Here is a 15,351-nt window from a genome sequence, read left to right on the forward strand (position 1 = left end):
TCTGCTCCCTGAGAACAGAAAACTTCCCTGCAGCTGCTGTGCCCAGCACAGGCCAGGCCCAACGTTACAGAGGCAGGCTCTGGCTGAGTTCATGATGATGTGGCTAAGCCGGCGGTCCAAACATCAAGACTCACTTGTCGCTGTGTGATTACGGAATGATTAAAGACTAGCCAGTTTTAAAAATCTTACACCTCTGAGCGTAGCAAATGTATATCTGATTTTATTCTGGGTAAAAAGAGAAAAAAACAAAAAAGAAACAAATAAAACACAAAACCAGTGTGCTGGGGGAGGGACGCAGCAGGGAGGCCAGAGTCTTGATGTCCAGCTTGTCTACCTCTTGCTCCGGGCTGTGCAGCCTCCTTTGGGGCTTGGAGCGCCCACTGCTGGGCAGGCAGGAGTCGGCAAGCGAGGAGGTGGGACACAGGTTGAGGGAGCTCACAGATTCACGACGACGAAGGTTGCCTAAGCTCCCCCTGCACACTCTGCTCTCAATCTCCTCGACCCGCTGCTCCGTGTTCTCCTTCTCTTCTTGGATCAACCTAAAATAGAATACAACTCTTCACCTGCCTTTGTCAGCAGAGGAACGTGTCTGGACAACAAATGTGGGCTTGCATTCTGTGTCATGATTAGCAAATTCCAGGAACAGTTGCTCAACTAACATCTCAGCAAAAAGGTAGGACTTTCCCTCTTTTCAACAGTTTCAAACTTAGAATAATTATCATTGAGTCTTACAAAGTGGCCCCTGATCATTCTCGTTTGATTTGACTGATTTACTCTAACATTCTGACGGGGCCTGGGTGGCGCCTCTCTCCCTGTGAGGAGATAACCTGAAGTTGACAACCTTCACCTTCCCCGCTCTCAGGGCAGAGATGCACGGCAGTGCCTCAAGTCTTTTCCACTGGGAATCGGGAACTCTGTATAATCAAACAGCAATTCACGAACAAGCTGGAGTTTCTAAACACAAGTCTCCAGACCAGATGAAGTGCTGAGTTGATTTTTTTTTTTTAAGGTTCTATACATACAAACGCATCACTTGATGCAGTTCTCCACCAGCTTTGTGTGAGTTTCTGGATTCATGTCAATGTGCTGCATTAACCTGTAATTCATGGTTACTGCTTTTCTCCCCTAATGTGTGGTGGATGATTTTATACAGCAGTTTAAATACTCGATTATGCAAATAAAATGATTTTCAAATTTAACTACAAGATTCTTACAGGTCGTAACCTCTCCAGTTTCACTTCTGCTTATACATACTGGAAGTTTTTCACCGTTGATAACAAGTTGATGGACAGCATTTGCCATTTACATCAAGTTAACTTGTGGCATAAGGAAAAATCACCTTTACCTGACAACGTGCTGTAAAAATAAAAATATTAATATATAACCGTTCCAGATTACCTGCGGGGACGGGGAAAGACAATCTTTCTGAGCTGTCTGTGCTCAAAGCCGGCCCACAGAGCAGTCTGTCTACGGCGTCAGAAGTGCAGGCGGCACCACCTGCGTTTGCTGGTTGGCCGTCACCCCCGCCTTTCCCCCGGGCCCCCCGTGCTCGGCCGACAGGAACGGGCACCTCGGCCTGGGCTGACGTGACAAGAACAATCTGAGCAGCGGCTCTGCCAGGTCCTGTGCAGGGTCACCGGCCTGCGACCAACTCTGAACGTGGACTCGGGACAGGAGGCATGGCTGTGCGGGTGTGGTACCAGGCAGATCTCGGGGCCCCCAGCCACCCGGCTGCACCCAGACCCAAGGCCCCCTGTTCACCACGAGGCCGGCCTTTGGATTCTAGCCCGTTTTGTAAATTGTTATAACTGCCAAGACGGTGTCTAAGGAAAACATCTTCAATATACTGATGAGATGAGAAAAACTCAAACACATGTCCTTGGACCACTGTCTTACTTACAACAAGCCAATCTTCACACTGTATTAACTTTAAAAGGAAAATGCAGATCTGAGTGGGAATTTGCCAACCCCAAAACCCCAGCTTTTCTGTTCTAGGTGGCTTTTCACCAGAACGTGGGCGGCTCCGAAGGACACACGAGGGCGAACCCTCAGTGCCGGAGGGTGCATGGGCCACAGGGGGACACCGCCTTGGCACCTCACCCACCTTGGGGCTCAGAGCTGAGAGGGGAACACCCCACAGCGCCTCCCCACAGAGTGCTGACAACACACTGTGGACCGAACGCCCTGGCTGACTGAGCTCTATAATCAAGGGCCATCTCGGAACTGAAAATTCTTGAAGCAGACCTGAAGTCAGTTTTCTTACTAGGGAACACTCAAGACTTGTCTAAGGAGAACAGCTCCTCAGAGAAACCAAGTTTCCAGGAAGCTGGGCTCGGGCGCACCCACCGGATCTCTTCGTTGATGCCGTCCAGCTGCTCCTGAAGCATCGCAGTCAGAGTCTCGGCATCGCCCTGCCCTCTGGGCGACAGCAGAGCGGCCGAGCTGCAGAGGGTGGCCCTGTCGTCCTCGCCGTCAGACACGTCCACGTCACTCTCGAACGCCTGGGCCACGCTGGCCGGCACGCTGGCTTCCTTGGCGCGCTCGCAGTCCTGTTTCTTCGGGGTCTGCACCTGGGCACGAGAGGACCACGTCTCGTCAGTGACCACGATTTTACATGGGAGCCCTGACTTTGGATAAATGGGCCATGCTTATGAGACACTGCCATCTCTTAAGCGAGCAGTACTGAAGAAACGGGCAGGAGGAGAATCCAGTTCCTAGATGGCCTGGTGACATTCAGGTCTTAGCGTGGACGGAAGGCAATCCTATGAGGTTTTTCATAAGGGTGGGCTGATGGAGTCAGAGACAAAAACCGAAAATTAAAAAAAAATACATCCATGCTTCCTTCAGCCAGGCGGAAGGAAAAGAAAAAAAAAATCCTTCAGCTCCGCAGCAGCTGGGTCCACCTCAGCCGTCATCACTTGTACTAGTTCACCGAGGAGTACAGTCCTCACAGGTTCCCAGCCCTCCGTTTTCCAGGCTGGTCTGAACACCTCAGACAGGAGCGAGCAGGGGCAGCCAGGGGACCGGAAGGCCAGCCCCCCGCGGCTCTCCTCTCCGGGCACAGGCACTCGGGCTGTTCTGGGGGACGGCCCCTCACACCCCAGGGGTGGCTCTGTCATCAGAGATGCCCGGGAGAGTGCCTGCTGGGCCCCATCCTGCTCTTCCACTCTCACACCTCACACCCTTCTCTCTGCAAATCTCCCCCCTGCCCCACTCTCAACCCAGGTCCTGCCTTCTTTTCCCAGACATGACCTCAAAGCAACCAAGGGGCAGCCTTGAGGGGCTGGTTTGCCGGCTCCCTGTCCCCCGTTGCCTGTGCCCTCACCCTCTGTCTTCGTCACAATCCCTCCCCAGGGCTGGGCCACCCCCTTCGCTGGCTCCAGCACCTCCTGCCATCATTCCTGCTCCGCTCCAGCGAACCAGCTGCCTATGGGTTCACCCCCACCAGCCCGGTCAGCACATCCTCTCCCTTTTCTCACCTTAAAATCGCACAATGGGAACCAGCAGATTCCTCCTCCAGGGCTCCCTGCAGCACCCACTGCAGGTCTCTAAAAGCTCCCTGGGAGCGGCCTCTACTGTCCCCTGCCCCACCCGGTCTCCAGCTCTCTGCAAGCAGGTGGTGTGCCCCACCCCGCAGGGCAGTTCCCCGGGGGCGCCAAGGAACCCATGTTATCAAGCCCCCTCCCCTCCTTGCCCCCGCAGCATGTCTCTCCCTGGGCTCCAGGCCCCTCCCTCTCTGGGGTTATTCCTCAGTCCCTCGCGCCCCTTCTCAACCTTGGAATGTGGGGCACCCCACGGCTCTACTCTTGCACCCCATCTCTCTCCACCAGCACATGCCTGGTGACTTTACCATGCTCGTGCCTTTAAATGCCATCCGTATGCCCACGACCCTGAGTCCTCTCCCGGATCCAGGCCGGAACACTCAGCTGCTGACGGGCTCGTCCACTTGAACAGGGCTGAGGCCGGCTCTTAGCTCCCCACCCCAGTGCCCTCCTCACTTCAGGAAACAGGCTCCGGCCTCGAGCTGCTCAGGCCTGAGCCCGGGGTCCTCCCTGATGCGGCCCTCTCTCTCCGTTATCCCAGCTTGTTGACACGACCCTTGATCTATCTCCGAGTGGCTCCTTCTCTTCCTGCCTCTGGGGCTCTGTTCAAGGTCACCCTCCTGGTGTCACCTCGTTGGCCACCCTGTTCACACTCAATCGTCCCCCCTTCCTTGGACAACTCGGGCACTCTGGTCTCCTTTCCCTGCTCGTTACTGTCAACAGGCTGCGCGGGCTTAAAAATGGATCCACAAATTCTTCCATCCTCCTCCCTTCAAGAGGCAGAGGGGGCAACTCCTGCTCAGCCCCTGAGCGAGGCAGGACTTCGCAGCTCACTCTCGCAAACAGAACTGAAGGTGTGCGGCTTCCGAGACCGGGGCGCGAAAGGCCCCGGGATACACCCCGCACTCTCGCTCTCAGAGGGTGTTCCGAGGAAAGCCAGGCCATGAAGAGATCCACACGGCAGGGACCTGGGCCTGTCCCCACCAGCCAGGTGAGTCTGAAAGCCTGCCATCCAGCCCTGGGGGGCCTTCCCATGTTTGCGTCCTCAGGAGGCCCTGAACCAGGCCCACCTGCTGCAAAGCACAGAAACTGGACTGTGACCTGCTCACTGGGAAGCCACTAAGCTTTGCAGTGATTTGTTACATGGCAGTGGATAAAGAACGCACACGGTTTTTAATTCACTGCTGGAGTCCTAGTTCTGACGATGTCTGGCCCAAACTAGCTGCTCACTGAACATGGCAGCTCAAAACACAGACATGTATGAAAAAATACATGCCATAAATGAGGCGAAAATACAAAGGTACTTAAACTTCCAATGAGAATTCTTCTCACTATAAAATGATGGGTATGTGTATCCATTTACTCGCAGGATGATTTCAATCAAAACGGTGCTAATTAGTACTGTGCTGGGCCTCACAGTAGGCCACAAGTTATCAAAATTGGTTCTTTTAAGAAAAAAAAGCATGCCTTAAAAGGAAACTCGTAGCCAGAAAAAGGAAAATGGGAAGACATAAAGCGATCTATCAACGCTTTGTTCCAAAACCATTTCAGGACCACAGTGTGAGGGGGCAGGTGCCTTACAACGTGGGAGTCACATGAAAAGGTGTTTACCTTCCTTCCTCAGGAATTCACCACTATAAAAGTCAGACACAGTTCAGTAAAAGCCGTTACCTGTCGATGCATAGAATCCTTATCTGCGATTTCATTTTCAAGTTTATCATTGAGGTCGTCGTGCACAGAGGTGGCTTCGCGCTGGGCGGCAAGGTAGCATCTCTCAAGGGTAGTGATTCGCACCTCCACGTCCGTGTTCTGGACCATGGCCTACACCGGGCATTGCAGAGTAGAAAAGGTAAGTCATTATCATGGAACATTCCGATACACGTACGCGTAAAAAAGTTGGACTAAATCCCAAGTTTCAACTCAAAAATAAAGTTAGCGTCCTCAAAATTAAAGTCCTAGACACGGCAGTTTCCTCGGACGTGAGCAAAAACGTGCCTACTTAAAATGTCACATTTGCCACGATTGGCACCCATATGTCTGTATTAACGTTCTGTCTGGCCACTCGGTTTCCCAAGCTTCTCTTCAACATAATCAACCCAAACAGCAAAGAGTATACTAAACTACCCTGTTATTGCATGAATTCCAGGAGGAATGGTATCTGGCATGAAGTCACGACCTCTGTCTGCTACACCACACAGGCGGACTGGATCCACAAGAGGGAGGGACCTTCGACAGATCCAACAGGGACCTCTGAGGCTCGTTTCCTCGGGTAAAAGTCGGAAAACTCTCATGCAATTTCCTCAGAATTCAAGTAACAGTAATGAGTGGAAACAGAAGTCAAAGTTTAACACAACTGGAAGCAGCCTTCTCAAGCCTAATTCTTCTAAAGCAGACTTACACCACATGTATGAAAGGGTCAAACCAGGACCAGAACTTGCTGCTGGTGCAACTCCCGTCCGCCAGGTCAAAATCCACTGCAGGTCCCTCCGTAGTCGACTACTAAGTAACCAATGTGGGCAAAGGCCTGACATTAAAAGTGAAAGGTCTCAAGGCCGCTTTTCCCAGAATTCTCTACATATTGAACTCTGCCACCTAATCTCCTCCTGTTGCCAAAGAGTAGTGGGAAAAGGTTATACAAGCGTGCAAATATTCTGTTTTGAGTTCTCACATTGAGCTCTCACAGAGAATTACTCACACCAAGCTACTAAACAAGGACACCTGCTGTAGCACATGTCGGAGGGGTTCTGTCTGAGACGGTCTCACGGGGGAGGGGTGGGGCAGGGTGGGCGCTGTCTGCCTGCCTACAAAGGAGAGGTGAGGCTCACAGGAGGAGGCCCGAACCCTCAGCACTCTTCTCTTTTCACAATGACCGTTAGGCAGTTTCTCATCAATCATGACAGCCGCAGACACGACCACCAGAAACATCATGACTCTACATGGTTACACAGCACGGGCCTGAGGCTCTGAGGGTGAGCAAACGCCACTCGACCTGTCTGACCGCCGGTATCAATGTCACACATCCCCTCAAGGAGCAGAACCTCAGAAGACTAGAGAAGACGGCCAGGCAAGCTGCCTCAGCAGGGCCCACACAGCGGGCTCCCATCTCTCCGAGAGAACGGGCTCCACAGACGTCACCAGACTCGCCTGAGTGAACCCGAAGGAAATTTCAGCATCATCAGGTATACATTCGACAGGCAGGTGGGGGGGATGAACTGGGAGACTGGGGTTGACGTATGTACACTACTGAGACTATGCGTAAAGTCAACAACGAGTAAGGACCTACTCTACAGCACAGGGCAGTCTACTCAGGGCTCTGTGGTGAAGTAAATGGGTAGGAAATCTAAAAAGAGGGATATATGTAGACACACACACACACACACACGTATATATATATATATATATATATAAATATATATATAAATATATATATATATATATATATATATATATATATATATATATATGACGGATTCACTTTGCTGTACAGCAGACATTGACACAGCAGTGTAAAGCAACTGCTAACTGCTAAGTCGCTTCGGTCGTGTCCGACTCTGTGCGACCCCACAGACGGTAGCCCACCAGGCTCCCCTGTCCCTGGGATTCTCCAGGCAAGAATACTGGAGTGGGTTGCCATTTCCTTCTCCAGTGTATCAAAGGGAAAAGTGAAAGTGAAGTCGCTCAGTTGTGTCCGACTCTTAGCGACCCCATGGACTGTAGCCTACCAGGCTCCTCCATCCATGGGATTTTCCAGGCAAGAGTACTGGAGTGGGGTACCATTGCCTTCTCCAAGAAAAAGGAAAGCAACTAGACTCCAATAAATGAATGAATGGATGAATGAATTTTTCAAAGAGGAACACACTGGGCACCCTAGAACTTGTAGAAATGAGGAGTCCACACCCAGGGTGAGCACAGCGCTAGGGATGCCCTCGTGTTGCTCCACTGCCAATGGACCGCCTGGACCAGGCCTCTTCTACCCCAGAGATCTCGACGCAGAGGCGGGGAGGCCGCCAGTCGCGGTCTCGCCAGCGCTCTGTGCTCCTACTCACGCAGCCATCCCAAAGCTCAGATCAGCCGGAGAACAAGGGACCCACATTCCACCTCAGGACAACAGACACGTCCGCTGTCACTCACTTCGCGGACATCCCGCTGTGGTTGTCTGTTCGCTTCCTCGGACGCGAGGAGCTCCTTCCTGGCCGTGTCCGGGTCCTCCTCCGGCTCTCTCACGTAGGCAGAGAGGTTTGCCAGGCACTCCTTCGACTGGCTCTGCTCCCCTGACTGCCTCTCGATGACCTCCTGGAGCTCGATCACCTTAGCCAGGTCTTCCTCGTGGCTTGGGGAGCCGTCGGAGGATCTCTAAGGGGGAAAGGAAGCCTTAGACAGACAGCCTTGTTTTGGGAGGGAGGGAACACAGCATTTCCGGGCAATCGGTGAGGTCAAAACTTTCTTCTGCACTCTGGGAGCTCACACGACCCTCACGGCCACTCAGATCTACATGGTGCATTGCTGACAGGTCCCAACAGCCCCGCACAGACTGGATGGTAAGGCGAGAACCAGACAGAGAGCGAGACCGAGGACTTGCCTTTCCATTGGTGCTTGGCATGTTTACTTGCTCGGGATTTACATCAAGCACCCCGTCCGTTAGTAGCTTTCCCCAGTTATTCTGCTCTTTAAGAATCATCTGCTAAACGTGAAGTCCACCGGACTTTAGGAAGCATCACTACGAACAAAGCTAGTGGAGCTGATGGAATTCCAGTTGAGCTATCTCAAATCCTGAAAGATGATGCTGTGAAAGTGCTATATTCAATATGCCAGCAAATATGGAAAACTCAGCGGTGGCCACAGGACTGGAAATGGTCAGTTTTCATCCCAATCCCAAAGAAAGGCAATGCCAAAGAATGCTCAAACTACCGCACAATGGCACTCATCTCACGTGCTAGTAAAGTAATGCTTAAAATTCTCTAAGCCAGGCTTCAGCGATAGGTGAACCGTGAACTTCCAGATGTTCAAGCTGATTTTAGAAAAGGCAGAGGAACCAGAGATCAAATTGCCAATATCTGCTGGATCATCGAAAAAGCAAGAGAGTTCCCGAAAAACATCGATTTCTGCTTTATGGACTATGCCAAACAAAGCCTTTGACTGTGTGGATCACAATCAACTGTGGAAAATTCTGAAAGAGATGGGAATACCAGACCATCTGACCTGTCTCTTGGGAAACCTGTACGCAGGTCAGGAAGCAACAGTTAGAACTGGACATGGAACAACAGACTGGTTCCAAATAGGAAAAGGAGGACGTCAAGGCTGTGTGTCCTTGTCACCCTGCTTATTTAACTTAGACGCAGGGTACATCATGAGAGACGCTGGGCTGGAAGAAACACAAGCTGGAATCGAGACTGCCGGGAGAAACATCAATAACCTCAGATATGCAGATGACACCACCCTTACGGCAGAAAGTGGAAAAGAACTAAAGAGCCTCTTGATGAAAGTGAAAGAGGAGAGTGAAAAAGTTGGCTTAAAGCTCAACGTTCAGAAAACTAAGATCATGGCATCAGGTCCCATCACCTCATGGGAAATAGATGGGGAAACTGTGGAAACAGTGTCAGACTTTATGTTTGGGGGCTCCAAAATCACTGCTGATGGTGACTGCAGCCACGAAACTGAAAGACGCTTACGCCTTGGAAGGAAGGTTTTGGCCAACTTAGATGGCATATTTAAAAGCAGAGACACTACTTTGCCAACAAAAGTCCGTCTAGTCAAGGCTATGGTTTTTCCAGTGGTCGTGTATGGATGTGAGAGTCGGACGGTGAAGAAAGCTGAGCGCCACAGAACTGATGCCTTTGAACTGTGGTGTGGGAGAAGACTCTTGAGAGTCCCTTGGAGTGCAAGGAGATCCGAACAGTCCATCCTAAAGGGGATCAATCCTGGGTGTTCATTGGAAGGACTGATGTTGAAGCTGAAACTCCAACACTTTGGCCACCTCATGCGAAGAGCTGACTCATTGGAAAAGACCCTAATGCTGGGAAGGATTGAGGGCAGGAGGAGAAGGGGACGACAGAGGATGAGATGGCTGGATGGCATCACTGACTCGATGGACATGGGTTTGGGTGGACTCCGGGAGCTGGTGACGGACAGGGAGGCCTGGCGTGCTGCGATTCATGGGGTTGCAAAGATTCGGACACGACTGAGCGACTGAACTCAACTGAAGTCTTCACTAAGAGATACTCTTCTATCAATCTCGAGGGGAGGGAGATGGGAGGGAGGTTCAAAAGGGAGGGGATATATGTGTACCTATGCCTGATTTTTCCTGCGATTTGACAGACAAGAACAAAATTCTGTAAAGCAATTATCCTTCAATTAAAAAATAAGCTAATTAAAAAAAAAAAAAAAGATCTCTCCTGGACGCCCAGCTTTTCCGCTGGTCCTGGGTCTGAGGACAGGAAACAGTGGTGGCAACAGTGTGGGGAACAGATAAACCCCTTCAGGGTCCAGACAGGTCTCACTTATACATGTGGGCGTGTGGTTCAGCCAGGGGAGGTTTTAGGAAGCATGCATGGAAAGTATTTTTATAAACAATGAGTGCGTCGTTTTAACCAACTAACCTGTGGCTTTGTAATGGGATTCTGTAAAGAATACTGATCCACTGCAGCTCCACAGGAGCTTGGTGACAACCAAGTGACTTACTGCAAAATACAGCTGAACTCGTTTAACAGCAGCTGGATAAACTGTGCACTCTCCCCTGATCTCTAACAACCACCCTCAGACAACAGAAGGCTACAAAAGCTAGAAATTATCCACATGGAACTGAAGAGGGATCAATCTCAAATTCAAGTTAAAAGAAGCATTTATAAAAATCAGAAAACAACAAAGAACAGAGCAGGGAAGTGACACACCTGGGCTGACTAGGACTGAATGCAGACAAACACCTGCCTCAAAGTCAGGGACCACGGCCAGGCCCTTCCCCCGGGCCTTGTCCTAAGAAAGGCCTCTGGGTCCCCAGCCTGGCACCCTCCGCCAGGATGGGAGCCCGCCCCACGGGTGCCCACGTGAGTCGGATGGGCAGTACCGTGTCCTCATTTAACAGGAGGGCAAAGCAGGCCACAAAGCGGGCAAGCGGCACACCCAGGTCACCAACCTCAGGGTGACGGAGCTACTCTGCTGTGCCCGGCAGAAGGGTTCCTGGGCACTGAGCTGCCTGAACCGGAGCGCGGCTGCCCAAGTCCTGTGGGAAGGCCCCAGGAGTGCTCCATCAGCGGGCTGGGAGCAGGAGAGGGACAAGGAAGGCCAGCCCTCGGGCCACTGGACTCCAACAACAGGGGCTCATCCAAGTGACCCGAGGGGAGAGGCAGCGAGCTCCCTCCTGAGGCTCCCTCCATCAGGGTTGCTGTGATGGACAGGAGGGCCTCTGGAGGAAAGCGGGATGGACGGCACCACGGTTAAGTGTCCAGGCTCTGATCAGACCAGTCTGCACCGCACCGCTGGGTATGCGAGCCTGGGCACGGTGCCCGGCCTCTCTAAGCCTCAGTGTCCATATCTGCTGAATGGGGATAACAGCAGCCTGGACCTCACCTGGGTGTCTGCGGGATTAGATGACGGGCTCAGAAAGCACTGGACACGGTGCCTGGCACACAGAGTCTCCTGCACACTGCTACCCACCGTCATTAAATTGGCTTCCCCCAAATCTAATATCTATGGCTCTGATTCAGTCATTTCTTTTAAGAAAACACTACGTGGAAATTCCATGGTGGTCCAGAGGTGAGGACTTGGCACTTTCACTTTCACACCGGTCTGATCCCTGGTTGGGGAACTAACATCCCATTAGCTGTGCAGTATGGCCAAAAAAATAAGTAAAGAAAATTTTAAAAATAATAAATAATACTATGTCTATTATAAATAAGCATGAGATGATTAGAAGGCAAACAAGTGGGAGAAAGGCAAACTGTTACAATTGTCCCAACCAATGACCTATTTCCAACAGAACCATCAGTTCAGTTCAGTTCAGTTCAGTTCCGTTCCGTTCAGTCGCTCAGTCGTGTCTGACTCTTTGCGACCCCATGAATTGTAGCACGCCAGGCCTCCCTGTCCATCACTAACTCCCGGAGTCCACCCAAACCCATGTCCATCGAGTCAGTGATGCCATCCAGCCATCTCATCCTCTATTGTCCCCTTCTCCTCCTGCCCCCAATCCTACCCAGCATCAGGGTCTTTTCCAATGAGTCAACTCTTCGCGTGAGGTGGCCAAAGTACTGGAGTTTCAGCTTCAAAATCAGTCCTTCCAATGAACACCCAGGATTGATCTCCTTTAGGATGGATTGATTGCATCATCAGCATATTTTAAGTGGTGGGTGAGTTTCATTACTTCTATTAAAATGTCAATCATCCACCAGTACGTAACCACATAGTGTTCATTCACTAACACGATAAGGACTCTAATACTTCACAGAGAAACAAAGGCATGCTAAATTACTAAATAGTTTACCTTTCGACGATGCTTCCTTAACTCACTAGACTGATAGATGCATGCAGAGAAATGAAGAGAAACCAGATTTATTGCGACTTTGAAGCTAAAAATTCAAGAATCAATATAGGCAAAGACAGTAAAGCAAAAATGACGGCAAACATATAAGTGAGATGTAGATTTAGAGAACATGTAACTGGAAACAGAACAATTTGTTGGACCACATTAGTTAAATAAGCTATTCAAGATTTACTAGAGAAACACTATACATTATTCCTCAGGAAGATACAATTCTATTACAACATCATGATTTGTTAAAGCACAGCACTGTGTACAACAAAGGGCCTTAACAGTTGTCTGTTCTCAGCCAAACCTCTCTATAAGTTAGTTTCTCTTAATAAAAAAAAAACATGTTATACTTTAAAATAGTAATTTAACTGACGAGGAAGTTGCCGTAATACCTATTTTAACACTGAACAAATCTAACCACCTGTTGGACATTAATGTAAAATCGTTACCTAGAATTTGATTTCAAACTTCTGAAAATAAATTCATTAAAGCAGGTACCCTATGAAAATATGTAAGAATGAAAGCTAGCATAACAGCAGGTGGAGTCTTCACATTTTATGAACCATAGAAGATACTTTGTAAAAGAGTCTAGTAGAGACATTAAGCATGCAAAAGCTGATGAGATTTACAGTCTCAAATACAAGCACCAACACAGAAAGGATGTTGTGTCAAAAGTCCATTAATTCTACACATAAGAGGATCATTTCTTCAGGTAAGCATAATCTCAGTTATGAATTACACAGGTTCTGTAGTGTATCATCCATCTACATTATGCTTGTAACTGCACAGTGATAACAATAATTCAAACTTAGTGCTATGGGGGGAAAACACCATTTAATGAGACATGAAGACAAAGCAGAAACCCGACTAAGGGGACACACGCTGTGGACCCCAGACTGCTATGACCAGAGCAAGTGGGAGGACGGGGGAGGGGAGATGGATGGGTAAACTACAGCCTCGGGGGGGTGCGGTTGTGGGAAGCTGGGGTCTGGATTGATGACAACGAAGCAGACAACAGGATGAGACAGGAAATCAAAACCAACGATGAAAGCAGACACACCGTCAGAGAACTCCAGCAACAAGAAAAAATATACAGAACTGTTCTTTTACAAATACTCGGAAAGAAATCAAGCATGAAACCACAGAGAAATCGTCAAAGAATACACACTATCAACTAATTGGCCAGTGATGCATATTATAAAACCAATGTGTCAAAAGACCACAAAATAGACCAGTTATCACTTCACATGCTGCTAAAATGATTCACAGTTAATTTAATTATATGCTGACTAACAATGCAGCTAACATGAAATGGGTGGTAACAAAAAAAGTGATAATACAAGTGCAGTTACAAAGCAGAGTGTTGTAGACATGATTTCACAGGGTAAACAGCAATGCGCTCAGGAAACCTAAGCTAAACATGGAAGAAAGCAGGAACATGCGCTTCAGAGCTGCACACTCTGTCACCAAAAGCCCTAGGTCGTCATCCCATTTTTAGACTCAGAAGAGTGAGGAAGCCCAACTTCTTCCCTGGGGCCCTGGGGCACCAGGCTTTTAACCTGGTTTCACACCCAGAGCTGGCCTGAGCGTGCAGCCAGGTCCAGCAGCAAGCAGACCAGTTTAGATTCTTGGTTTTGTTCCCACCGCATGGCCTGCAGCCTGCAGCCAGGTATCCCCAATGAAAAATGTGCTGCGTGGGTCTCACACGCCAGGAGAGCTGCCTATGGTTACTTTCACAAGGCTGTCTACTCGGTGACAACAGAAACTTCCCTGCACCTGCTGTGTCCAGCACAGGCCGGGCCCAACGTTACAGAGGCAGGCCCTGGCTGAGTTCATGATGACGTGCTAAGCCGGTGGTCCAAATATCAAGACTAATTTGTTGCTGTGCGAGTATGGAATGATTAAAGACTAGGCAGTTTTTAAAAATCTTAGACCTCTAAGCGTAGCAAATGTACCTGAGTTTCTTCTGGGTAAAAACAGAAAAAACAAAAAACAAACAAACAAAAAAGAAAGCCAGTGTGCTGGGGGAGGGACGTGGCAGGGAGGAGGCAGACACATACCAGAGTCTTGATGTCCCGCTGGTCTACTTTCCGCGCCGAGCTGTGCCGCCTCCTTGGGGGCTTGGCGCGCCCACTGCTGGGCGGGCAGGAGCTGGCGAGCGAGGAGGCGGGACACAGGTTGAGGGAGCTCGAGGATTTACAACAACGAAGGTTGCCTAAGCTCCCCTTGCCCACCCTGCTCTCAGTATCCTCGGCCCGCTGCTCCGTGTTCTCCTTCTCTTCTTCGATCAACCTAAAATAGAAGAAAACCCGTCACCTGCCTTTGTCAGCAGAGGAACGTGTCTGGACAACAAATGTGGGCTTGCATTCTGTGTCACGATTAGCATATTCCAGGAACAGTTGCTCAATTAACATCTCAGCAAAAAGGTTCAACTTTCCCTCTTTTCAATATTCTCAAACTTAGAATAACTTATCCTTGAGTCTTACAAAGTGGCCCCTGATCATTCTCGTTTGATTTGACTGGTTTACTCTAACATTCTGACGGGGCCTGGGTGGCGCCTCTCTCCCTGTGAGGAGATAACCTGAAGTTGACAACCTTTACCTTCCCCGCTCTCAGGGCAGAGATGCACGGCAGTGCCTCAAGTCTATTCCGCTGGGAATCAGGAACTCTGTACAATCAAAACAGTGAGCCACGAACAAGCTGGAGTTTCTAAACACAAGTCTCTAGACCAGATGAAGTGCTGAATTGATTTTTTTATTTTTTAGGTTGTCTATGTACAAATGCATCACTTGATGAAGTTCTCCACCAGCTTTGTGTGAGTTTCTGGACTCATGTCAATGTGCTGCATTAACCTAGAATTCACAGTTACTGCTCTTCTCCCCTAATGTCTCGCGGATGATTTTATATAGCAGTTTAAATATTCGATTATGCATATAACATGATTTTCAAAATAAAATACAAGATTCTCGCAGGTCGTCACCTCTCCAGTTTCACTTCTCCTTATCCACCCTGAAAGTTTTTCACTGTTGATAACAAGTTGATGGAAAGAATTTACCATTTACCTCAAGTCAACATGTTACCTAAGGAAAAATCACTTTTACCTGACAACATGCTGTAAAAATAAACATATTAATATGTAACCGTTCCGTATTTCCTGGGGGAGGGGGAAAGACAATCTTTCTGAGCTGTCTGTGCTCAAACACGGCCCACAAAGCAGTCTGTCTCAGCGTCAAACGTGCAGGCGGCACCACCTGCGTTTGCTGGTTGTGCCCTTCACCCCTGCCTTTC

The 15,351-nt window shown here is 49.5% G+C and overlaps 1 protein-coding gene and 1 long non-coding RNA gene across 13 annotated transcripts in view; one reads left to right on the forward strand and one right to left on the reverse strand.

The window, feature by feature from the left end:
• Nucleotides 1-204: 204 nt before the first annotated feature.
• Nucleotides 205-15,351, reverse strand: part of LOC145505843 (uncharacterized) — a 92,145-nt gene continuing 76,998 nt past the window's right edge. For 4 of the 12 annotated variants that reach the window (XM_081488937.1, XM_081488907.1, XM_081488975.1 and 1 more), the window contains 3 exons: nt 5,214-5,363; nt 2,347-2,570; nt 205-539 (listed from right to left, as the gene is read on the reverse strand). In XM_081488937.1, coding sequence (XP_081345063.1) covers nt 221-539; nt 2,347-2,570; nt 5,214-5,363 — 693 coding nt within the window. In that variant the 3' untranslated portion in view covers nt 205-220. Of the gene's footprint in view, nt 540-2,346; nt 2,571-5,213; nt 5,364-7,673; nt 7,896-14,123; nt 14,356-15,351 lie in introns of all 12 variants that reach the window. The other 8 variants (XM_081488916.1, XM_081488927.1, XM_081488964.1 and 5 more) reach the window with 4 other exon arrangements.
• Nucleotides 8,912-15,038, forward strand: LOC145507081 (uncharacterized). Its single transcript, XR_014054548.1, has 2 exons — nt 8,912-9,464; nt 11,939-15,038. It is a non-coding gene; the product is annotated as an uncharacterized LOC145507081 (long non-coding RNA).

This window comes from Giraffa tippelskirchi, chromosome 1, assembly GCF_054371585.1.
Source record: "Giraffa tippelskirchi isolate mGirTip1 chromosome 1, T2T-mGirTip1v1.2.pri, whole genome shotgun sequence".
In the NCBI taxonomy this organism is placed as follows: Eukaryota; Metazoa; Chordata; class Mammalia; order Artiodactyla; family Giraffidae; genus Giraffa; species Giraffa tippelskirchi.